This window comes from Pseudochaenichthys georgianus, unplaced genomic scaffold, assembly GCF_902827115.2.
Source record: "Pseudochaenichthys georgianus unplaced genomic scaffold, fPseGeo1.2 scaffold_264_arrow_ctg1, whole genome shotgun sequence".
Taxonomy (NCBI): Eukaryota; Metazoa; Chordata; class Actinopteri; order Perciformes; family Channichthyidae; genus Pseudochaenichthys; species Pseudochaenichthys georgianus.
Genome location: NW_027262955.1, coordinates 122,501 through 140,875, shown reverse-complemented (window position 1 = coordinate 140,875; position 18,375 = coordinate 122,501). Strand labels below are relative to the sequence as shown.

General features: G+C 45.2%; 1 protein-coding gene across 5 annotated transcripts in view; it reads left to right on the top strand.

Moving 5' to 3' along the window:
* The window catches only part of smc6 (structural maintenance of chromosomes 6), a 47,015-nt gene that overhangs the window by 13,564 nt on the left and 15,076 nt on the right, over window positions 1–18,375 (top strand). For 3 of the 5 annotated variants that reach the window (XM_034078050.2, XM_034078047.2, XM_034078051.2), the window contains 11 exons: window positions 1,549–1,610; window positions 2,496–2,576; window positions 4,002–4,103; window positions 5,711–5,830; window positions 5,910–6,005; window positions 6,650–6,796; window positions 6,881–6,969; window positions 8,210–8,380; window positions 11,895–12,073; window positions 13,968–14,169; window positions 16,432–16,546. In XM_034078050.2, coding sequence (XP_033933941.1) covers window positions 1,549–1,610; window positions 2,496–2,576; window positions 4,002–4,103; window positions 5,711–5,830; window positions 5,910–6,005; window positions 6,650–6,796; window positions 6,881–6,969; window positions 8,210–8,380; window positions 11,895–12,073; window positions 13,968–14,169; window positions 16,432–16,546 — 1,364 coding nt within the window. The remainder of the gene's footprint in view (window positions 1–1,548; window positions 1,611–2,495; window positions 2,577–4,001; window positions 4,104–5,710; window positions 5,831–5,909; window positions 6,006–6,649; window positions 6,797–6,880; window positions 6,970–8,209; window positions 8,381–11,894; window positions 12,074–13,967; window positions 14,170–16,431; window positions 16,547–18,375) is intronic. The other 2 variants (XM_034078048.2, XM_034078049.2) reach the window with 2 other exon arrangements.

Sequence of the window (18,375 nt, the reverse complement as noted above, 5' to 3'; positions counted from 1 at the left end):
TAATACCATAAATAAAACGTTACCTCTCATTTATCAGATATGAAGAATTCATTTTCAAACATTGATTAAAGCCAATCTTAAAATGATGAAACAAACGCCTGCTTGAGACTCCTCAGTGCTCACACACACACACACACACACACACACACACACACACACACACACACACACACACACACACACACACACACACACACACACAACCTGGAGAAATAAATAAATACGGATATGTTATTTAAAACCACCTCGAATGTGTTGTGCTAATGTTATGAAATGTTTCTCATGAATGATGCGGTGAGCAGGAGGACAGAGTTACGTCTGAACTGACGCCGTGTTGCATTTCTATAGGTTGGAGATACGAGCATGGTTTTATATACTCTCACGTTTAATCGTGTTTTATGCCGTTTATCCAGACTTGATAAGTCGCTCGTAAAACACAGGAGTATGGAAGCTAAGAACACCATGTGGTCAATTGTACAGCGAATATAACACATTAGTTGTATTTCCTCTAACTGGTGGATATAGAGTCGCTGCGGGGGGTTGAGACGCACAGGCTGCAGCGGAGACGCTGCGCACAGCTGATCGACAGCTGGGACACAAACCACCAAATACGAAAACATAATTCAGATCCAGTCGTCATGACTCCACTCGGAGGGATTCCCCGATCACTTCTTACAGTCTCTCATCAAGGGGGGGGGGGGGGGGGGGTCTCCTGTCCCCGGTACAAACACTCTGCCTGAGGAAGGCTGTGTATGTTTTTTTTGTCATGAACCTTTTTCGGACCACTTGTTTATTTATTTTGGTGACGATCCGACCTCCATGCTGCTACTCTGTTCAAACTGCATCCACCAAACAATGTGATTTATCTCCACCTGCCCAAAATAACTGACGGTGTGAGACGTCTGTTTTAGCTGTTCTGTCCTCATCTCCTGCTCTCCCTCCTGCAGTCAGTGAGGATGAATGAATGAATGAATGGGCGTTTCTTTGACTATTTATAGGCACACATGGGCGTTACGTGAAGCCCGCAAAAGCTGCACCGCATTTCGAGTCGATTGTGATTTATAAAGGGAAACCGGCGTAGGAAGTGCCGTACGCACTTTCCTCGCCGGTACGCAATGTTTGGTGAATCGGAAAATGTCTGTACCTATCTTTTGGATTTCTACTATGGAAGCAACCTTCCCACGTGAATCCTACGCACGGCGTTATAAATGAGGCCCCAGCGTTTTAGTGTTTCTAAAATTAATTAAAACCCTTGCCGTAAAGTAAAAGCGCAATCATGTTTTTCTGAATATAAGTCCAAAAATCTTCTCAACTACAACTCATTACATTTAAATCGTTCTGCATTACGATAAAAACAAAATGTGAAAAAAAGTAGATTTTATGAAATCAAAGTGAAAAGAAAAACAATAAGTATTAAGAAAAAACATTTTAATTAAATGTTCAAATTTTCTTTTACTGGATTCATTGAATTAATATTGCAGTTTTTAATAATATTTAATGTAAGGTTTAATCCTCATGAATTAAATCATTCTTTAATTATAATTTCAGGACAGCTTATCTCGAACAAGAAGGAGGAGCTGACCTCCATTCTGGACCACTTTAACATCCAGGTACTAACTCTGCTTTCTTTATACATTTACATATTTCACTTGTATCCTTCATTTATTTTTCCTTAAGCTCCTTACACACCAAGCCGATTTTCGGCGTCGATAGATGTCTGGCCGTCGATGAGCGTCGTGTCGCCCTACTCAGATTGGTGTGTGGTGTGTCCCGCACCGTCGTGTCTTTTCGGCCGTGCCGACACCTTCCGCTCCCGAGTCAACATCCAACATGTTGAATCGGGAGGCCGTCGGTGAAATAAATCACTCTGATTGGCTGTTCAGCTAGCGAATCAGTGCATGAGAAGCGAAACGGAAGTGATCTGAGATTTCATTGAACTCCAGCTCTCGACAGGTTCGGGAAAGCCCCGTGAGCTTCTCGCTGTAGAGGGAAAATGGAACGCACGCTATTTGTTGTTTGTTTATATCCCGCAGTCTGTTCTTTTTCTCTCGGTTATCACGCAGTCTGTCTTCCGGTTGTTGCCTCTTTTGAATGACGAATACACACTACCGCCCCCTGGTGGTAAGGAGAGTCATTGCCACTCACGCATGCGCAGTTCGTACGTGCTTCTTGGCCGTCGGCTGAAGTCTGTGCGGTGCGTTCCAGACACACGGCCAAGAGGCAGAGACGCGAGGCGATGCCACAGTCGGGTCCGTCGGGACGTGTTCTCTGGGGTCAGATTGGTGCGTCCGGCCTTTAAATGTATGATTCTTCCTTTTTCAGTGCATGTTTTTTATTAATGTTTTATTTTGACCGCTGTGTCCCAAAATAGCAAAGAAAGTCCTCCTCTTTTATTCTGCAGATGTTTATCCTTGAGTGCATGCGTTAATGTTATTTTCAGACCTTTTTTTCAAATGTATTTAATGCAATAAACAATATGTTTTTTATGTTTGCAGCTGGATAACCCCGTGTCCATCCTGAACCAGGAGATGAGTAAACAGTTCCTGCATTCAAAGAGTGAATCAGACAAATACCAGGTGCTTTATTCATCCTTTACTCCAAGCTACTCGAGAGGAGGGTCAGGCCGACTGTGGAACCTCAGATTGAGGAGGAACAATGCGGATTCCGTCCTGGTCGTGGAACGACGGATCAGCTTTTTACTCTCGCAAGGATCCTGGAGGGGGCCTGGGAGTACGCTGATCCGGTCTACATGTGTTTTGTAGACTTGGAGAAGGCGTATGACCGGGTTCCCAGGGAGTTACTGTGGGAGGTGCTGCGGGAGTATGGGGTGAGGGGGTCTCTGCTCAGGGCCATCCAATCTCTGTGCTCCCAAAGCGAGAGCTGTGTCCGGGTCCTCGGCAGGAAGTCGGACCCATTTCCGCTGAGGGTTGGCCTCCGCCAGGGCTGCGCTTTGTCACCAATCCTGTTTGTAATATACATGGATCGGATTTCGAGGCGTAGTCGTGGGGGGGGGGGGGGTCTGCAGTTCGGTGGACTAAGGATTGCACCACTGCTTTTTGCAGATGATGTGGTTCTGATGGCTTCATCGGTCTGCGACCTTCAGCACTCACTGGATCGGTTCACCACCGAGTGTGAAGCGGCTGGGATGAGGATCAGCACCTCCAGATCTGAGGCCATGGTTCTCAGCAGGAAACCGATGGACTGTCCACTCCAAGTAGGGAATGAGTCCTTACCCCAAGTGAAGGAGTTCAAGTATCTCGGGGTCTTGTTCTCGAGTGAGGGAACAATGGAGCGTGACATGGGCCGGAGAGTCGGAGCAGCGGGAGCGGTACTGCAGTCGCTTTACTGCAGTCGCTTTACTGCAGTCGCTTTACTGCAGTCGCTTTACCGCACCGTGTGACGAAAGGGAGCTGAGCCAGAAGGCAAAGCTCTCTGTCTCCGGGCCGTTCCTACCCTCACCTACGGTCATGAAGGATGGGTCATGACCCAAAGAACGAGATCGCGGATACAAGCGGCCGAGGTGGGTTTCCTCCGCCGGGTGGCTGGTGTCTCCCTTAGGGATAAGGTGAGAAGTTCGGTCATCAGGGAGGGACTCGGAGTTGAGCCGCTCCTCCTTCGCGTCGAAAGGAGCCAGTTGAGGTGGTTCGGGCACCTAGTTAGGATGCCACCTGGGCGCCTCCCTAGGGAGGTGTTCCAGGCACGTCCAGCTGGGAGGAGACCAAGGAGTAGACCTAGGACCAGGTGGAGGGACTATATCTCTTCGCTGGCCTGGGAGCGCCTTGGGACCCCCCAGTCAGAGCTGGTTGATGAGGGGAAAGGAACGTTTGGGGCTCTCTGCTGGAACTGATACCTCCGAGACCTGACCAGTGGAGAAGTGGAGAAGATGGATGGATGGATGGATTCATCCTCAGTTTCTCTGAGAGGCTGATATAACATATAATATTCAATATTTCATATTCCCTCGTGTTTAAGTAACGTTTTCTGCTGTTTTCCTGGTGCAGTTCTTCATGAAGGCGACGCTCCTGGATCAGATGAAGAGGGATTTTGTTCACATCAAACAAACCAAAACCCTCACCAGACAGCAGGTGGAGAGACAGGAGGAGGTGAGGACACAATTCATGTTTATTACAGATTTAAGCCATGCTGCATTTATCAAGACTAAAAACAAATCTGAATAAATTCAAGATATTTTTCTAAAGTCAGAATTGTTTTTACTTTTGAGAAAGATATCTTGAATTTATTCGGATATTTTTGTAATATTTCATAATTTCTCGTACGGATATATTTAACGTTTATTATATATTTAAAGCATTCATCAGGACTCGTGCATCACTTCAGGGATTTACAGAGTTATTTCTAGAATTTATTTATTTTTCAAATACCTTGACATTTACTTTAATGTAAATTCAGACTTTAGAGAAAAATCAGAATAAAATTACAATTTGTTTTTATTAAAAGTAGAAGTACTCAGATCTTGTACTTTAGTAAAAGTAGAAGTACTCAGATCTTGTACTTTAGTAAAAGTAGAAGTACTCAGATCTTGTGATTTAGTAAATCACAGTAGAAGTACTCAGATCTTGAGTAGAAGTAGAAGTACTCAGATCTTGAGTAGAAGTAGAAGTACTCAGATCTTGTGATTTAGTAAAAGTAGAAGTACTCAGATCTTGAGTAGAAGTACTCAGATCTTGTACTTTAGTAAAAGTAGAAGTACTCAGATCTTGTGATTTAGTAAAAGTAGAAGTACTCAGATCTTGAGTAGAAGTACTCAGATCTTGTGATTTAGTAAAAGTAGAAGTACTCAGATCTTGTACTTTAGTAAAAGTAGAAGTACTCAGATCTTGTGATTTAGTAAATCACAGTAGAAGTACTCAGATCTTGAGTAGAAGTAGAAGTACTCAGATCTTGAGTAGAAGTAGAAGTACTCAGATCTTGAGTAAAAGTAGAAGTACTCAGATCTTGTACTTTAGTAAAAGTAGAAGTACTCAGATCTTGTACTTTAGTAAAAGTAGAAGTACTCAGATCTTGTGATTTAGTAAATCACAGTAGAAGTACTCAGATATTGAGTAGAAATACTCAGATCTTGTGATTTAGTAAAAGTAGAAGTACTCAGATCTTGAGTGGAAGTAGAAGTACTCAGATCTTATACTTTAGTAAAAGTAGAAGTACTCAGATCTTGAGTAGAAGTAGAAGTACTCAGATCTTGAGTAGAAGTACTCAGATCTTGTGATTTAGTAAAAGTAGAAGTACTCAGATCTTGAGTAGAAGTACTCAGATCTTGTGATTTAGTAAAAGTAGAAGTACTCAGATCTTGAGTAGAAGTAGAAGTACTCAGATCTTGAGTAAAAGTAGAAGTACTCAGATCTTGAGTAGAAGTACTCAGATCTTGTACTTTAGTAAAAGTAGAAGTACTCAGATCTTGAGTAGAAGTACTCAGATCTTGTACTTTAGTAAAAGTAGAAGTACTCAGATCTTGAGTAGAAGTAGAAGTACTCAGATCTTGTGATTTAAGACTTGATTATATTTCACATCATTAATCCAAATCTATAAAGTAACTAAAGGGATTAAATACATGTAGCGGAGTAGAAGTACAAGGTAGCATTACATGGAAATACTCAAGTAAAGTACAAATATCTCACAATTGTACTTAAGTACTAAGTAAATCTACTCCGTTACTTCCCACCTGTGAAGCATGTGCTGCTGCTGTGTTCAGGCTCTGAAGGACCTGAAGCTGGACTTCCTGCAGAAGAAGGAGCGCTTCGAGACGCTGCACTCCTTCAGCGACATGAGGGAGCAGCTGCCGAGCCTCCAGAGGAACATGGCCTGGAGTCTGGTGAGAGGAAGCCGCTGCTGCAGAAACATCGTGCATGGAGGAGGAAAGGAAGCGTGGTAACGGTGTTTCCTCCTGTCAGGTGCGAGATAAGGAGCAGTTTGTGCAGCGGTTAAAGGAGGACGTGGAGAAAGAGGAGAGTAATCAGAAACATCAGGAGAGCCTCAAGCTCTGCCAGGTCAGATTATATTCATTAAAACCCTACAAAATGTGATATGTTGTGAAATAAATGCATTGATTTCCGTCATAGAAACATGAACATTTGATAAAGCCAGCTTCATGTTCAGAGGGGATTCAAGATGTCTTTGTATCGCTCCATAAATACTGCTGAGAGGGTGAGAAACAACTCTTCGGGAGGTTAAAGAAATCAGAGAGAGAAAGTTGTAGAATGTAGACAAAATGAAGGATTAAACGAGTTTAAAAATAATAAAATAATTGGTAATATTCCGTCTTAATGTCACGAGACATGGTTTGACGTGTGAAAGAAAAACCTATTTTGGAGGAAACGGCCTTCAAATATATGGATTGTAAAATGCAGGTGCAGGTGAATGGGGTACAATATTTAACTACCAAATATCACCATGAAACTTTCCCACTTGATTACGGACATTAACACAATTATTTCTTATATTACAAGTTTTCTGACCTCCTATGATTAAACATGCAAATGAGGCGTGATGTGATGCTAATGCTAATAGGAGAATTCTGCAGACACAGACGGTAAAAGAAACTCCTGGATGTCTTTCTGTCTGTCTGACAGAAGACGTGTACTATAAGATAAATAGAACTCATGCATGTCTCTTTTTCCTATCGTTCTCACAGACTGAGCTCACGGCAGCAGAGCAGAAGCTGCGGGGCGTTAGAAGCAGAATTGAAAGTGTGACGCAGGAACAGGAAGCTCTTTCTGAAGGTCATCTGAGGTTAAAGGAGCAGCTGAAGGTCGTCAGCAAAGAGCACAATGAACAGGAGGTACTGATCAGGAAATAAGATTATATGATATATCAAGTGAGCATCATTAATATTGGTTAACGTTACATAATACTTTCCTTTTAGATCGTTTATTTTAGGGCTCTGAACAAATTCAAAGAGTCGGAGCGAGAGCAGAACTTTCTTCAGGAGAAAATAAACAAGACGAGAACAAGGTAAGGAAATAGCCCAACGTTAGCCACCTTTAGCTTAGCGGTGGTGACTTGAAGTCATGTGGCCGTGCTGTAGTTCCTTTATAGCCCAACGTTAGCCACCTTTAGCTTAGCGGTGGTGACTTGAAGTCATGTGACCGTGCTGTAGTTCCTTTATAGCCCAACATTAGCCACCTTTAGCTTAGCGGTGGTGACTTGAAGTCATGTGACCGTGCTGTAGTTCCTTTATAGCCCACTATTAGCCTCCTTTAGCTTAGCGGTGGTGAAGTCATGTGACCGTGCTGTAGTTCCTTTATAGCCCAACATTAGCATCCTTTAGCTTAGCGGTGGTGACGTGAAGTCATGTGACCGTGCTGTAGTTCCTTTATAGCCCAACGTTAGCCACCTTTAGCTTAGCGGTGGTGACTTGAAGTCATGTGACCGTGCTGTAGTTCCTTTATAGCCCAACATTAGCCTCCTTTAGCTTAGCGGTGGTGACGTGAAGTCATGTGACCGTGCTGTAGTTCCTTTATAGCCCAACATTAGCCACCTTTAGCTTAGCGGTGGTGACGTGAAGTCATGTGACCGTGCTGTAGTTCCTTTATAGCCCACTATTAGCCTCCTTTAGCTTAGCGGTGGTGACGTGAAGTCATGTGACCGTGCTGTAGTTCCTTTATAGCCCAACATTAGCCGCCTTTAGCTTAGCGGTGGTGACGTGAAGTCATGTGACCGTGCTGTAGTTCCTTTATAGCCCAACATTAGCCTCCTTTAGCTTAGCGGTGGTGACGTGAAGTCATGTGACCGTGCTGTAGTTCCTTTATAGCCCAACATTAGCCACTTTTAGCTTAGCGGTGGTGACTTGAAGTCATGTGACCGTGCTGTAGTTCCTTTATAGCCCAAAGTTAGCCACCTTTAGCTTAGCGGTGGTGACGTGAAGTCATGTGACCGTGTTGTAGTTCCTTTATAGCCCAACATTAGCCACCTTTAGCTTAGCGGTGGTGACGTGAAGTCATGTGACCGTGCTGTAGTTCCTTTATAGCCCAACATTAGCCTCCTTTAGCTTAGCGGGAGAGATGTTCACCTTTAGCTGAATAATCTTCTCCCTCCTTGTATTTATTTTATTTTCATTCTAACCTTTATGCTCTTAACCTTTTATATATTACCATATTTTATTCAATATGCTCCTTAGATAGCATCGTGAAGCACCTTGAGATGGCGTTGTTTTTAACGTGTGCAATTCAAATGAAATGTATTATTATTTAAGTCTCAGTGTGAGTAAAGATGGAGAGACGGAGTATTCGAAGCAGCAGAAGAGGATCGTGAGTTTGAGGAAGCAGCTGGAGGAAGTCGAGGAAACGCATTCGCAGCTGAACGAGGAAATAAAGAACGAGCATCAGGCGCTGTTCACGGGAAGAGAGGCGCGCGACAAACTGAGGTCAGACAATACATTCTGCTTTAATAACGTGCGATTACGTATCTGCCACTACGTGTTTTTGTTGCCCTACTAAGCACAGCTCGTCACTGTACAGTATTTTACATTAAATGTGACCGTCTACGTTTCCTGTCGTTATTTAATTGCTGTTTTTACCGCATGTTAGTGTACAGTTGTATTATTATGCTGCTGTGTTTATTGTATTTTGTGTAACTCTGGCACAACCATTTCCTTCGGGATGAATACAGTCTCGTCTGTTCCTGTAGTGTGTTCTATATGTTTCTGTGCATGTCAATGGTCTGCAGACGCCCAAATCCTGCATGTTTTCACAGACTTTATCAACATGTTTGACAAGTTAAAACTACAAATTAAGGGCCATTTGAAAGATGATTCTTGTTTTTAATTATTATTTAATTATTTTACTCCTATATTGTGTTTGTTCCCTGTCCAGCACTCTGGTCACTGAGGTTGTTTTAAAGGGGACCTATCATGCAAACGTCACTTTTTGATGTCTTCTCTACATCACCATGTGTCCCCGGTGTGTCCCCGGTGTGTGTCCCCGGTGTGTCGGGGAACTCACGCAGCGTCAGGAAATAAACCCTCTCTCTTTTCCTCCGTACCCAAATCTCTAAAAACGGGGAACAACGGAGCTGATCCAGATTTGCGTCCGATACGACGTAACATCTTAAATGTGGACCCACGGGCCAATCAGAAAGCTGCTGTCAGAAACAATGCCCGACTGTTCTGGACGTAATATGGTCGGTGTTCACATTAGCATGGCTAACACTCAGAGCTAACCTGTGCTGGAGAGCATGTGTGTGAAGAAGCAGGAAGTAGAAAGGAACTCACCTTGTGGTGTAACCGGCAAGAGAGAAAGCCTTTGAGCTCCAGACTGTTTCAGAGCCTTGATAATCCATGATATGGCGTTTCATCATGGCAGCATTTAGTTTAGACCAGGGGTGGGGAACCTCCGGCCTCCGGGCCGTATACGGCCCGCGAGACAATTTGGTACGGCCCTCGAGGTAATTTATAAACACACGCAAAAAATAAAAAAATGAAAGAAATCTAGACCGCAAAAACATTAAACAAGCGAGTGCCTGTTTTTCCTGGCCAAGGTCAGGGTCCTTGAACACAACACGGGCCTAACGTGTCATCACGTGGTGTATGTCTCGTCTGACAGGGGTGCAGTTCTGACGGAGAGCACCAGAACGCCACTCCAGCACTTCAGAGATTGCAGTACCGATAAGCAGAGTTGGGTGTAACGCGTTACTTTGTAATGCGTTACTGTAATAATATTACTTTGTCGGTAACGGAGTAGTGTAACGCGCTACTTTTATAATCCAGTAATCACACTACAGTTACTAACATCGCCCCGACACGCGTTACTTCGTTACTTTCTAAAATCAGTCATAATCAAACCTCAACAAACACCTGCAAAGAACACATGCTAAGGTGAAGCTAACGCACATAGCTGTTGTTTATTTATATCACACACACACACACACACACACACACACACACACACACACACACACACACACACACACACACGTAGTTCTTCTTCTCTGTTTTCCGGTTGTTGCTTGTTTGAATGACGAATACACACTACCGCCCGCCTGCTGGTAAGGAGAGGTTATTGCCCACTCACGCAATGCGCAGTTCGTACGTGCTCGGCTGAAGTCTGGCTCCAGTGCAACACATGGCCAACACGCAGGAGAACACGCTGACGCAACAGCGTGAGCAGAGATAGACTGCGCAAAATATACAGATAGCAGGAGACAGAGGACCAGCCACGGTCAGATAGCAGGAGACAGAGGACAGCCACGGTCAGATAGCAGGAGACAGAGGACAGCCACGGTCAGATAGCAGGAGACAGAGGACAGCCCGGTCAGATTTAGCAGGAGGACAGAGGACAGACACCGGTCAGATAGCAGGAGACAGAGGACAGCCACGGTCAGATAGCAGGAGACAGAGGACAGCCACGGTCAGATAGCAGGAGACAGAGGACAGCCACGGTCAGATAGCAGGAGACAGAGGACAGCCACGGTCAGATAGGAAAACATTCAGGAGCTATCTGGATCAGTCTTATTCAATGGAAACTGAACTAAAGAGAACATTTGAAACTTTAGCAGTCTGCGTGATCTGCCTGTAGGGAGGGGCGGGCCGGCCCTGCGAGTAAAGTAACGAGTAAAGTAACGAATTACTTTATGTAGATAGTAACGAAGTAGTGTAATATATTACTTTTTTTTAAAGTAATATGTAATATGTAATATATTACTTTTTTTTAGTAACGACCCCATCTCTGCCGATAAGTCCATACACAAATGCCGCAGTTTCTGCGTGTCTGTGTCTTTAGTTGAAAGCCCAGTGGCGATCTGCTCATCTGTCATACTGATCAGACAGTCAATAGCTTTGTTGTTATCATTAGCATCTGGTTAGCTAGCTATGCTAACGAATATAAGAAGCTTTGTTTACAACCAGTGAGGCAAAGGCACATCTTTATATGATCATTACAGTTATAAAAAACATAAGAGAATAAAGTAAACGGGTATAAAATACTATATGACAGTTATTAATAAAGAAGAATACAGTTTGAAAGGGGAGTGATTTGTCAAATATCCATAAGTTAAAAGAAAATCTGTTTACAGTTGTGTTTGGGTGTTGAGAGATGTGTCCATAGATCTCTTAATGTTGCTCTCAAAGTGCACCAGATTGATGCTTTTAACTTCAACATTTAAAAAAAAAATCTTCCCAGGGGAGCATGCCCCCGGACCCCCCTAGAGGAGGTTAGGTTCCCCCCCCACTTAAATCATGTTCACATGGATAGGAAACTAAATACATTTGCACACATCTTGTGTCCATATCTTTCTGTGTTGGTGGTCACGCCACACCGTGCACGTGCATGCATACGCGAGTCATGGTGAGATATCTGGATTCAGAGGTTGCTTTTTCTTTGCACAGAATGAAATGAATGGGCTGTGATTTTAGTTTTTTTAAGCAGAGGTCAATAACTTGTACGGCCCTCTGAGGATATTGTAAAAATTGAAATGGCCCTTGAGAGGAAAAAGGTTCCCCACCCCTGGTTTAGACGGTAGCTGCCGGGTCCCGCATGAGCTCAGACCCCTCCTCTTTAAAGCTTTATCCCCAAATCAGCACTTTGGAAACAGGAAGTGGAACTGAGGGACATGAGGCGTGGCTAGAATGATCTGTTTGGTGAAGAACACATTTTTCACATGTTTTTCAGTCAAAACAGGAAATCAAGCATTTAGATCAGATTTACAAAATGTTTTGACTTTTTACAGAATATTTTTTTCAAAATAAAGACTTTCTTTTGAAATTCTGACTTTTCAGAATGTTTGACTTTTTTCCTCAATTTTCACAATATTTGACTTTTATTCAAAATGTTGCCTTTTTTCTTTTTTTCTGACTTTTTTCCAGAATATTTGAATTTTTTCAGAATATTCGATTTTTTTGTTCTGGTCCTGATCTGTTGTGTTGGTTCTGTTGGTTGTGTCAGACTGGAAGAGAGGAACATCCAGGTTCTGTTGGATTCCAAAGTGAGGAGGAGGAACCAGGTTCTGGCCAGCCGGTCCAACAAACTGAAGCGTTTCGGAGACCAAGTTCCAGACCTTTTGATTTCCATCGATGAGGCGAACGCTGCCGGACGCTTCAAGAAAAAACCCATCGGACCCCTGGGTAAAATAACTTTCTTTAAAAGCCAGTGCAACTCCATTCTTGTATTTTATACTCCTTATTCTATTCTGGCTACGTTTTTATTCCTTTTATAGACAATTGTAAAAGTAGGGTAGACATGTGGATATTATCCGGCTGAACAAAACGTGATCCGTCTCTTCAATGCGTCTCAACCACAGACCTGATTTAGAGCTATTCTCCAAAATGCTATGGAGAGATCTCATTGCGTTTTTCTCGAAGGAACCAATGCGCAGCTCACGTCCAGGGTTTTAGGACGCGTCACTATTGGCTTTCGAATAACTATTTTATACAACTCTTATTAATGCCTTATTCTACATGACCATATTCTAGAAGTAATAAACCATTAGTTGAGAGTTTTTCCTCAATAACCCTCTAATTACAGTTACACTGGCTCTCTAAAAAATCTATTTGAAAGCTGCAGCTGATTCAGAACGCCGCTGCTCGAGCCAGAACTCTAGGTGTAGTCGTGGACTCTGACCTGAGTTTCAACAGTCACATTAAAACAGTTACTAAATCAGCCTGCTATCACCTAAAGAACATATCTAGGATTAAAAGACTAATGTCACAGCAGGATCTGGAGACACGTGTCCATGCCTTTATCTTCAGTAGACTCGACTACTGCAATGGTGTCTTCACAGGTCTCACTAAACATCTATCAGGAAGCTGCAGCTGATACAGAACGCCGCTGCTCGAGTCCTCACTGACACTAAGAAAGTGGATCACGTCACTCCTGCTCTGAAGTCTTTACACTGGCTTCCTGTGTGTCAAAGAATAGATTTCTAAATACTGCTGCTGGTTTATAAAGCACTGAATGGTTTAGGCCCAGAATACATGTCTGACCTCCTGCTAAACTATGAAGCATCCAGATCTCTCAGGTCTTCAGGGACTGGTCAGCTTCCTGTCCCCAGAGACAGATCTCTCAGGTCTTCAGGGACTGGTCAGCTTCCTGTCCCCAGAGACAGATCTCTCAGGTCTTCAGGGACTGGTCAGCTTCCTGTCCCCAGAGACAGATCTCTCAGGTCTTCAGGGACTGGTCAGCTTCCTGTCCTCAGAGACAGATCTCTCAGGTCTTCAGGGACTGGTCAGCTTCCTGTCCCCAGAGACAGATCTCTCAGGTCTTCAGGGACTGGTCAGCTTTCTGTCCCCAGAGTCAGAACTAAACATGGAGAAGCAGCGTTCAGTTATTATGCTCCAAACATCTGGAACTAACTCCCAGAAACCTGCAGGTCCGCTGCAACTCTGACTACTTTCAAATCCAGCAGGAAGACTTTTCTTTTTGTCGCTGCTTTTAATTGAAACTGAGCCGTTGTGTTCATCAGTAAAGTGGAACTTCTGTGTGAACTATTCATATCTTAAACTGCACTGTAACTTTTTATTCATGTACTTTTTCTTTTAATGTTTCTTTTATTATCTTTTACTGTTTTTAAATGCCTTTGTCTGAATGTCTTTCATTGTTGTAAAGCACCTTGAATTGCCTCGTGTTGAAAGGTGCTATTTAAATAAACTTGCCTAAGTAGTGCTGATTTATTGTAAGTAAGGACGTTGTTACATGAGTTGTGGTCTTAATATGCTCAATATGGGCCTAACAAGAATAGCAACTCTCCCATAATAACACCTAACAGATATGAAAATAACTCAAAATGTGGTTTTTCTAACTCGGAACATGTTCAATAAACCAGTGAATAATTGCATTTCGATTCCATGTTGCGCACGTTGTGTCCGCTGTGTGTTGTTCGGTGCGAACGACCCCCTGCTGCACCTCCTTATAGCATTTCCCATGTGTTGTGTATTTAAATAAAGTTTTCCATGTGTTGTGTATTTAAATAAAGTTTTCCTTGTGTTGTGTATTTAAATAAAGTTTTCCTTTGTGCTTCAGGGGCGTTCATCAGCCTGAAGGACCCCCTGCTGGCAGCAGCTGTGGAGGCGTGTCTGCGCGGCTTCATGAAGGCGTTCTGCTGCGATAACCACCGCGACGAGGCGCTGCTGCAGGACATCATGAGGCGGCATTACACGAAAGGAAACCGACCGCAGATCAACGTCAGCCGCTTCTCCGAGAAACTCTACAACCTGCGCGGGAGGTACGGAGCTGCAGGACGTTGAGTAGGGTTTTATTTTTAGTTTTATCGAGTGGTGCAGTGACGAGTCCTGAAACCAGGAAGTGAGTCAGCATTTCTCCACTTCCTGTTCCCTGGTCTCAGAGCCAATGGGATCTCTCCGTAGGGTTTAGGAGACTAGCTGGAAATCAGGTCTGAGGTTGAGACGCATTGAAGAGACGTTTTGACCCCACTGGGGATTTCTGAAGAGTGGACGTGTCTGAGAAACGATGGTTGCTACCAAGCGGCTGAACAGGACTACAGAAGTCGTGGAGGCCGTCTTTACGCCGAACACGTGAACACTCCTCTGAGTTAGTTTCTCTTCTGCTTGAAAGCCAGTCCCTGCCTCCTGCAGAGTGTTCACACGCTTCAACTCGAGTGTTTGAATCTGGATCTGAAGTCGGCGAGACGTTGAAGTCGTGCTGCTGGACTCGGCTGTGGCTCCTTTAGCATCACGTTAGCATTTAGCTTCTGGACGTTAGATTTACGATTAGGAACTGAACTTAAACTACAAAATAATTAACGTACTTCGTACCTGCGTTTAAAGGTCTCCTATCATGCAAAATGCACTTTTTGATGTCTTTTCTCTACATCACTATGTGTCCCCCCGGTGTGTCCCCGGTGTGTCCCCGGTGTGTCCCCCGGTGTGTGTCCCCCGGTGTGTGTCCCCCGGTGTGTCCCCGGTGTGTCCCCCCGGTGTGTTCCCCAGGTGTGTCCCCGGTGTGTCCCCCCCATGTGTCCCCGGTGTGTGTCCCCGGTGTGTGTCCGGTGTGTGTCCCCGGTGTGTCCCCCGGTGTGTCCCCGGTGTGTCCCCCCCATGTGTCCCCGGTGTGTCCCCGGTGTGTCCCGGTGTGTCAGGAGACTCTCAAAGTGTCCAGAAACAAACCCCTCCCTCTTCTCCTCCGTACTCCTCATCTCTAAAAAACGGGGAACAACGGAGCTGATCCAGATTTGCTGCGTCATGACGACATTACTAAAATGTGGGCGGGCTTTACCCCCACGGGCCAATCAGAAACGTTGCTGTCAGAACAATGAGACGTGTTCTGGAAGTTATTTGGGGTGTTTCTCAATGTCGAGGAACGCTTGCTTGGTAGCACATGTCTTCCGAGTCACTTGCTTTCAGAAGCGAGGCAAGAATCCTTCCTGGCATTCGGAAAACGAAGAGTGGAACAGGCGAGCAAGTGTGCAGGTGTCACTCACTTCAGAGACATGTCCTTAGTAACAGCTGGAAGAGGGGGGGGGGGGCTACAAGGACCTGTTTGGGGTTTGGAGCAGGACACTTCAGAAGACATGTCCTTAGTAACAGCTGGAAGAGAGGGGGGGGGGGCTACAAAGGACCGGTTTGGAGCAGGACACTTCAGAGTCATGTCCTTAGTAACAGCTGGGAGAGAGGGGGGGGGGGGCCACAAGGACCTGTTTGGGGTTTTGGAGCAGGACACTTCAGAGACATGTCCTTAGTAACAGCTGGAAGAGAGGGGGGGGGGCTACAAGGACCGGTTTGGAGCAGGACACTTCAGAGTCATGTCCTTAGTAACAGCTGGAAGAGAGGGGGGGGGGGGCTACAAGGACCTGTTTGGGGTTTGGAGCAGGACACTCAGAGAATGTCCTTAGTAACAGCTGGAAGAGAGGGGGGGCTACAAGGACCTGTTGGGTTTGGAGCAGGACACTTCAGAGTCATGTCCTTAGTAACAGCTGGGAGAGAGGGGGGGGGGGCTACAAGGACCTGTTTGGGGTTTGGAGCAGGACACTTCAGAGTCATGTCCTTAGTAACAGCTGGGAAGAGAGGGGGGGGGGCTACAAGGACCTGTTTGGGGTTTGGAGCAGGACACTTCAGAGACATGTCCTTAGTAACAGCTGGAAGAGAGGGGGGGGGGCTACAAGGACCTGTTTGGGGTTGGAGCTAGGACACTTCAGAGTCATGTCCTTAGTAACAGCTGGAAGAGAGGGGGGGGGGCTACAAGGATCTGTTTGGGGTTTGGAGCAGGACACTTCAGAGTCATGTCCTTAGTAACATCTGGAAGAGAGGGGGGGGCTACAAAGACCTGTTTGGGGTTTGGAGCAGGACACTTCAGAGACATGTCCTTAGTAACAGCTGGAAGAGAGGGGGGGGGCTACAAGGACCTCTTTGGGGTTTGGAGCAGGACACTTCAGAGTCATGTCCTTATATCTTTTTGATATATGCGAGACCTATAATATATGCCTAATGATAGTAGGAGTCCTTTAGCTCTTCTTCTGTGGTGTTTGCAGGAAGGCTCTTCATACAGACTTTCCCTCGCTGCTCGACGTCATCACCGTCACGAGTCCGGTCGTCTTCAACTGTCTGATCGATATGAGAGGCGTCGAGTCCATCCTCATCATCAAGGTCACACACCTTTGCATTATTAATAGTTTTATATTTTTGGTGAAATGATCAATTAATGCTTAGATATATATAAATACATTTATATATATATAAATGTATTTATATATATATAAATGTATTGTATGTACAATCATTAGAATGTGAGGGACAGCAGTGTCTCATAGATCGGTTGAAGCCTGTTGCTGCCGAGTCCTCCAGAGGTCTGTCCTACGAAGCCAGTTCAAGCTAACCTGATATGTTTGAGTTAGCCGGCTCAACTAACCCAAAACAATCGAGCTCTCGCTAAGCGGTCAGACGACGCTGGTTATCAACTCGGTAACTCGAGCCAGGGTGTCTCCGTCGGGCTGAGTGCGCGTTCACATGAAAGGGGCGGGGCTAGCAACATTCGACCAATCACAGACATGGAGAAGCTACTGACAGCACAGCGTCATACTTCCTGAATGAAAAGTGAACTCTAATATCAGACACATGAAGAAGTTAAACTTTAAACATGACTCAAACACTTGATCAGGATCAAAGCCTCAGAGCTGCAGCTGCAAGGTGAACACAGCTGGAGCAGAGCAAGTGTTGGAATGCGTCCATCAGCAGGTTCATGATATCACGGCCCGTCTAACACACCGTCGGACTGTACTTAGTGTACTCTGATCCGGGTACTGATGCTGACTGGACTTAGTGTACTCTGATCCGGGTACTGATGCTGACTGGACTTAGTGTACTCTGATCTGGGTACTGATGCTGACTGGACTTAGTGTACTCTGATCCGGGTACTGATGCTGACTGGACTTAGTGTACTCTGATCGGGTACTGATGCTGACTGGACTTGGTGTACTCTGATCCGGGTACTGATGCTGACTGGACTTAGTGTACTCTGATCCGGGTACTGATGCTGACTGGACTTAGTGTACTCTGATCCGGGTACTGATGCTGACTGGACTCAGTGTACTCTGATCCGGGTACTGATGCTGACTGGACTTAGTGTACTCTGATCCGGGTTCTGATGCTGACTGGACTTACTGTACTCTGATCCGGGTACTGATGCTGACTGGACTTAGTGTACTCTGATCCGGGTCCTGATGCTGACTGGCCTTAGTGTACTCTGATCCGGGTACTGATGCTGACTGCACTTAGTGGACTCTGATCCGGGTACTGATGCTGACTGGACTTAGTGGACTCTGATCCGGGGTACTGATGCTGACTGGACTTAGTGTACTCTGATCCGGGTACTGATGCTGACTGGACTAGTGTACTCTGATCCGGGTACTGATGCTGACTGCACTTACTGTACTCTGATCCGGGTACTGATGCTGACTGGACTTAGTGTACTCTGATCCGGGTACTGATGATGACTGGACTTACGTGTACTCTGATCCGGGTACTGATGCTGACTGGACTTAGTGTACTCTGATCCGGGTACTGATGCTGACTGGACTTAGTGTACTCTGATCCGGGTACTGATGCTGACTGGACTTAGTGTACTCTGATCCGGGTACTGATGCTGACTGGACTTAGTGGACTCTGATCCGGGTACTGATGCTGACTGGACTTAGTGTACTCTGATCCGGGTACTGATGCTGACTGGACTTAGTGTACTCTGATCCGGGTACTGATGCTGACTGGACTTAGTGTACTCTGATCCGGGTTCTGATGCTGACTGGACTTAGTGTACTCTGATCCGGGTATGATGCTGACTGCACTTACTGTAACTCTGATCCGGGTACTGATGCTGACTGGACTTAGTGTACTCTGATCCGGGTACTGATGCTGACTGCACTTACTGTACTCTGATCCGGGTACTGATGCTGACTGGACTTAGTGTACTCTGATCCGGG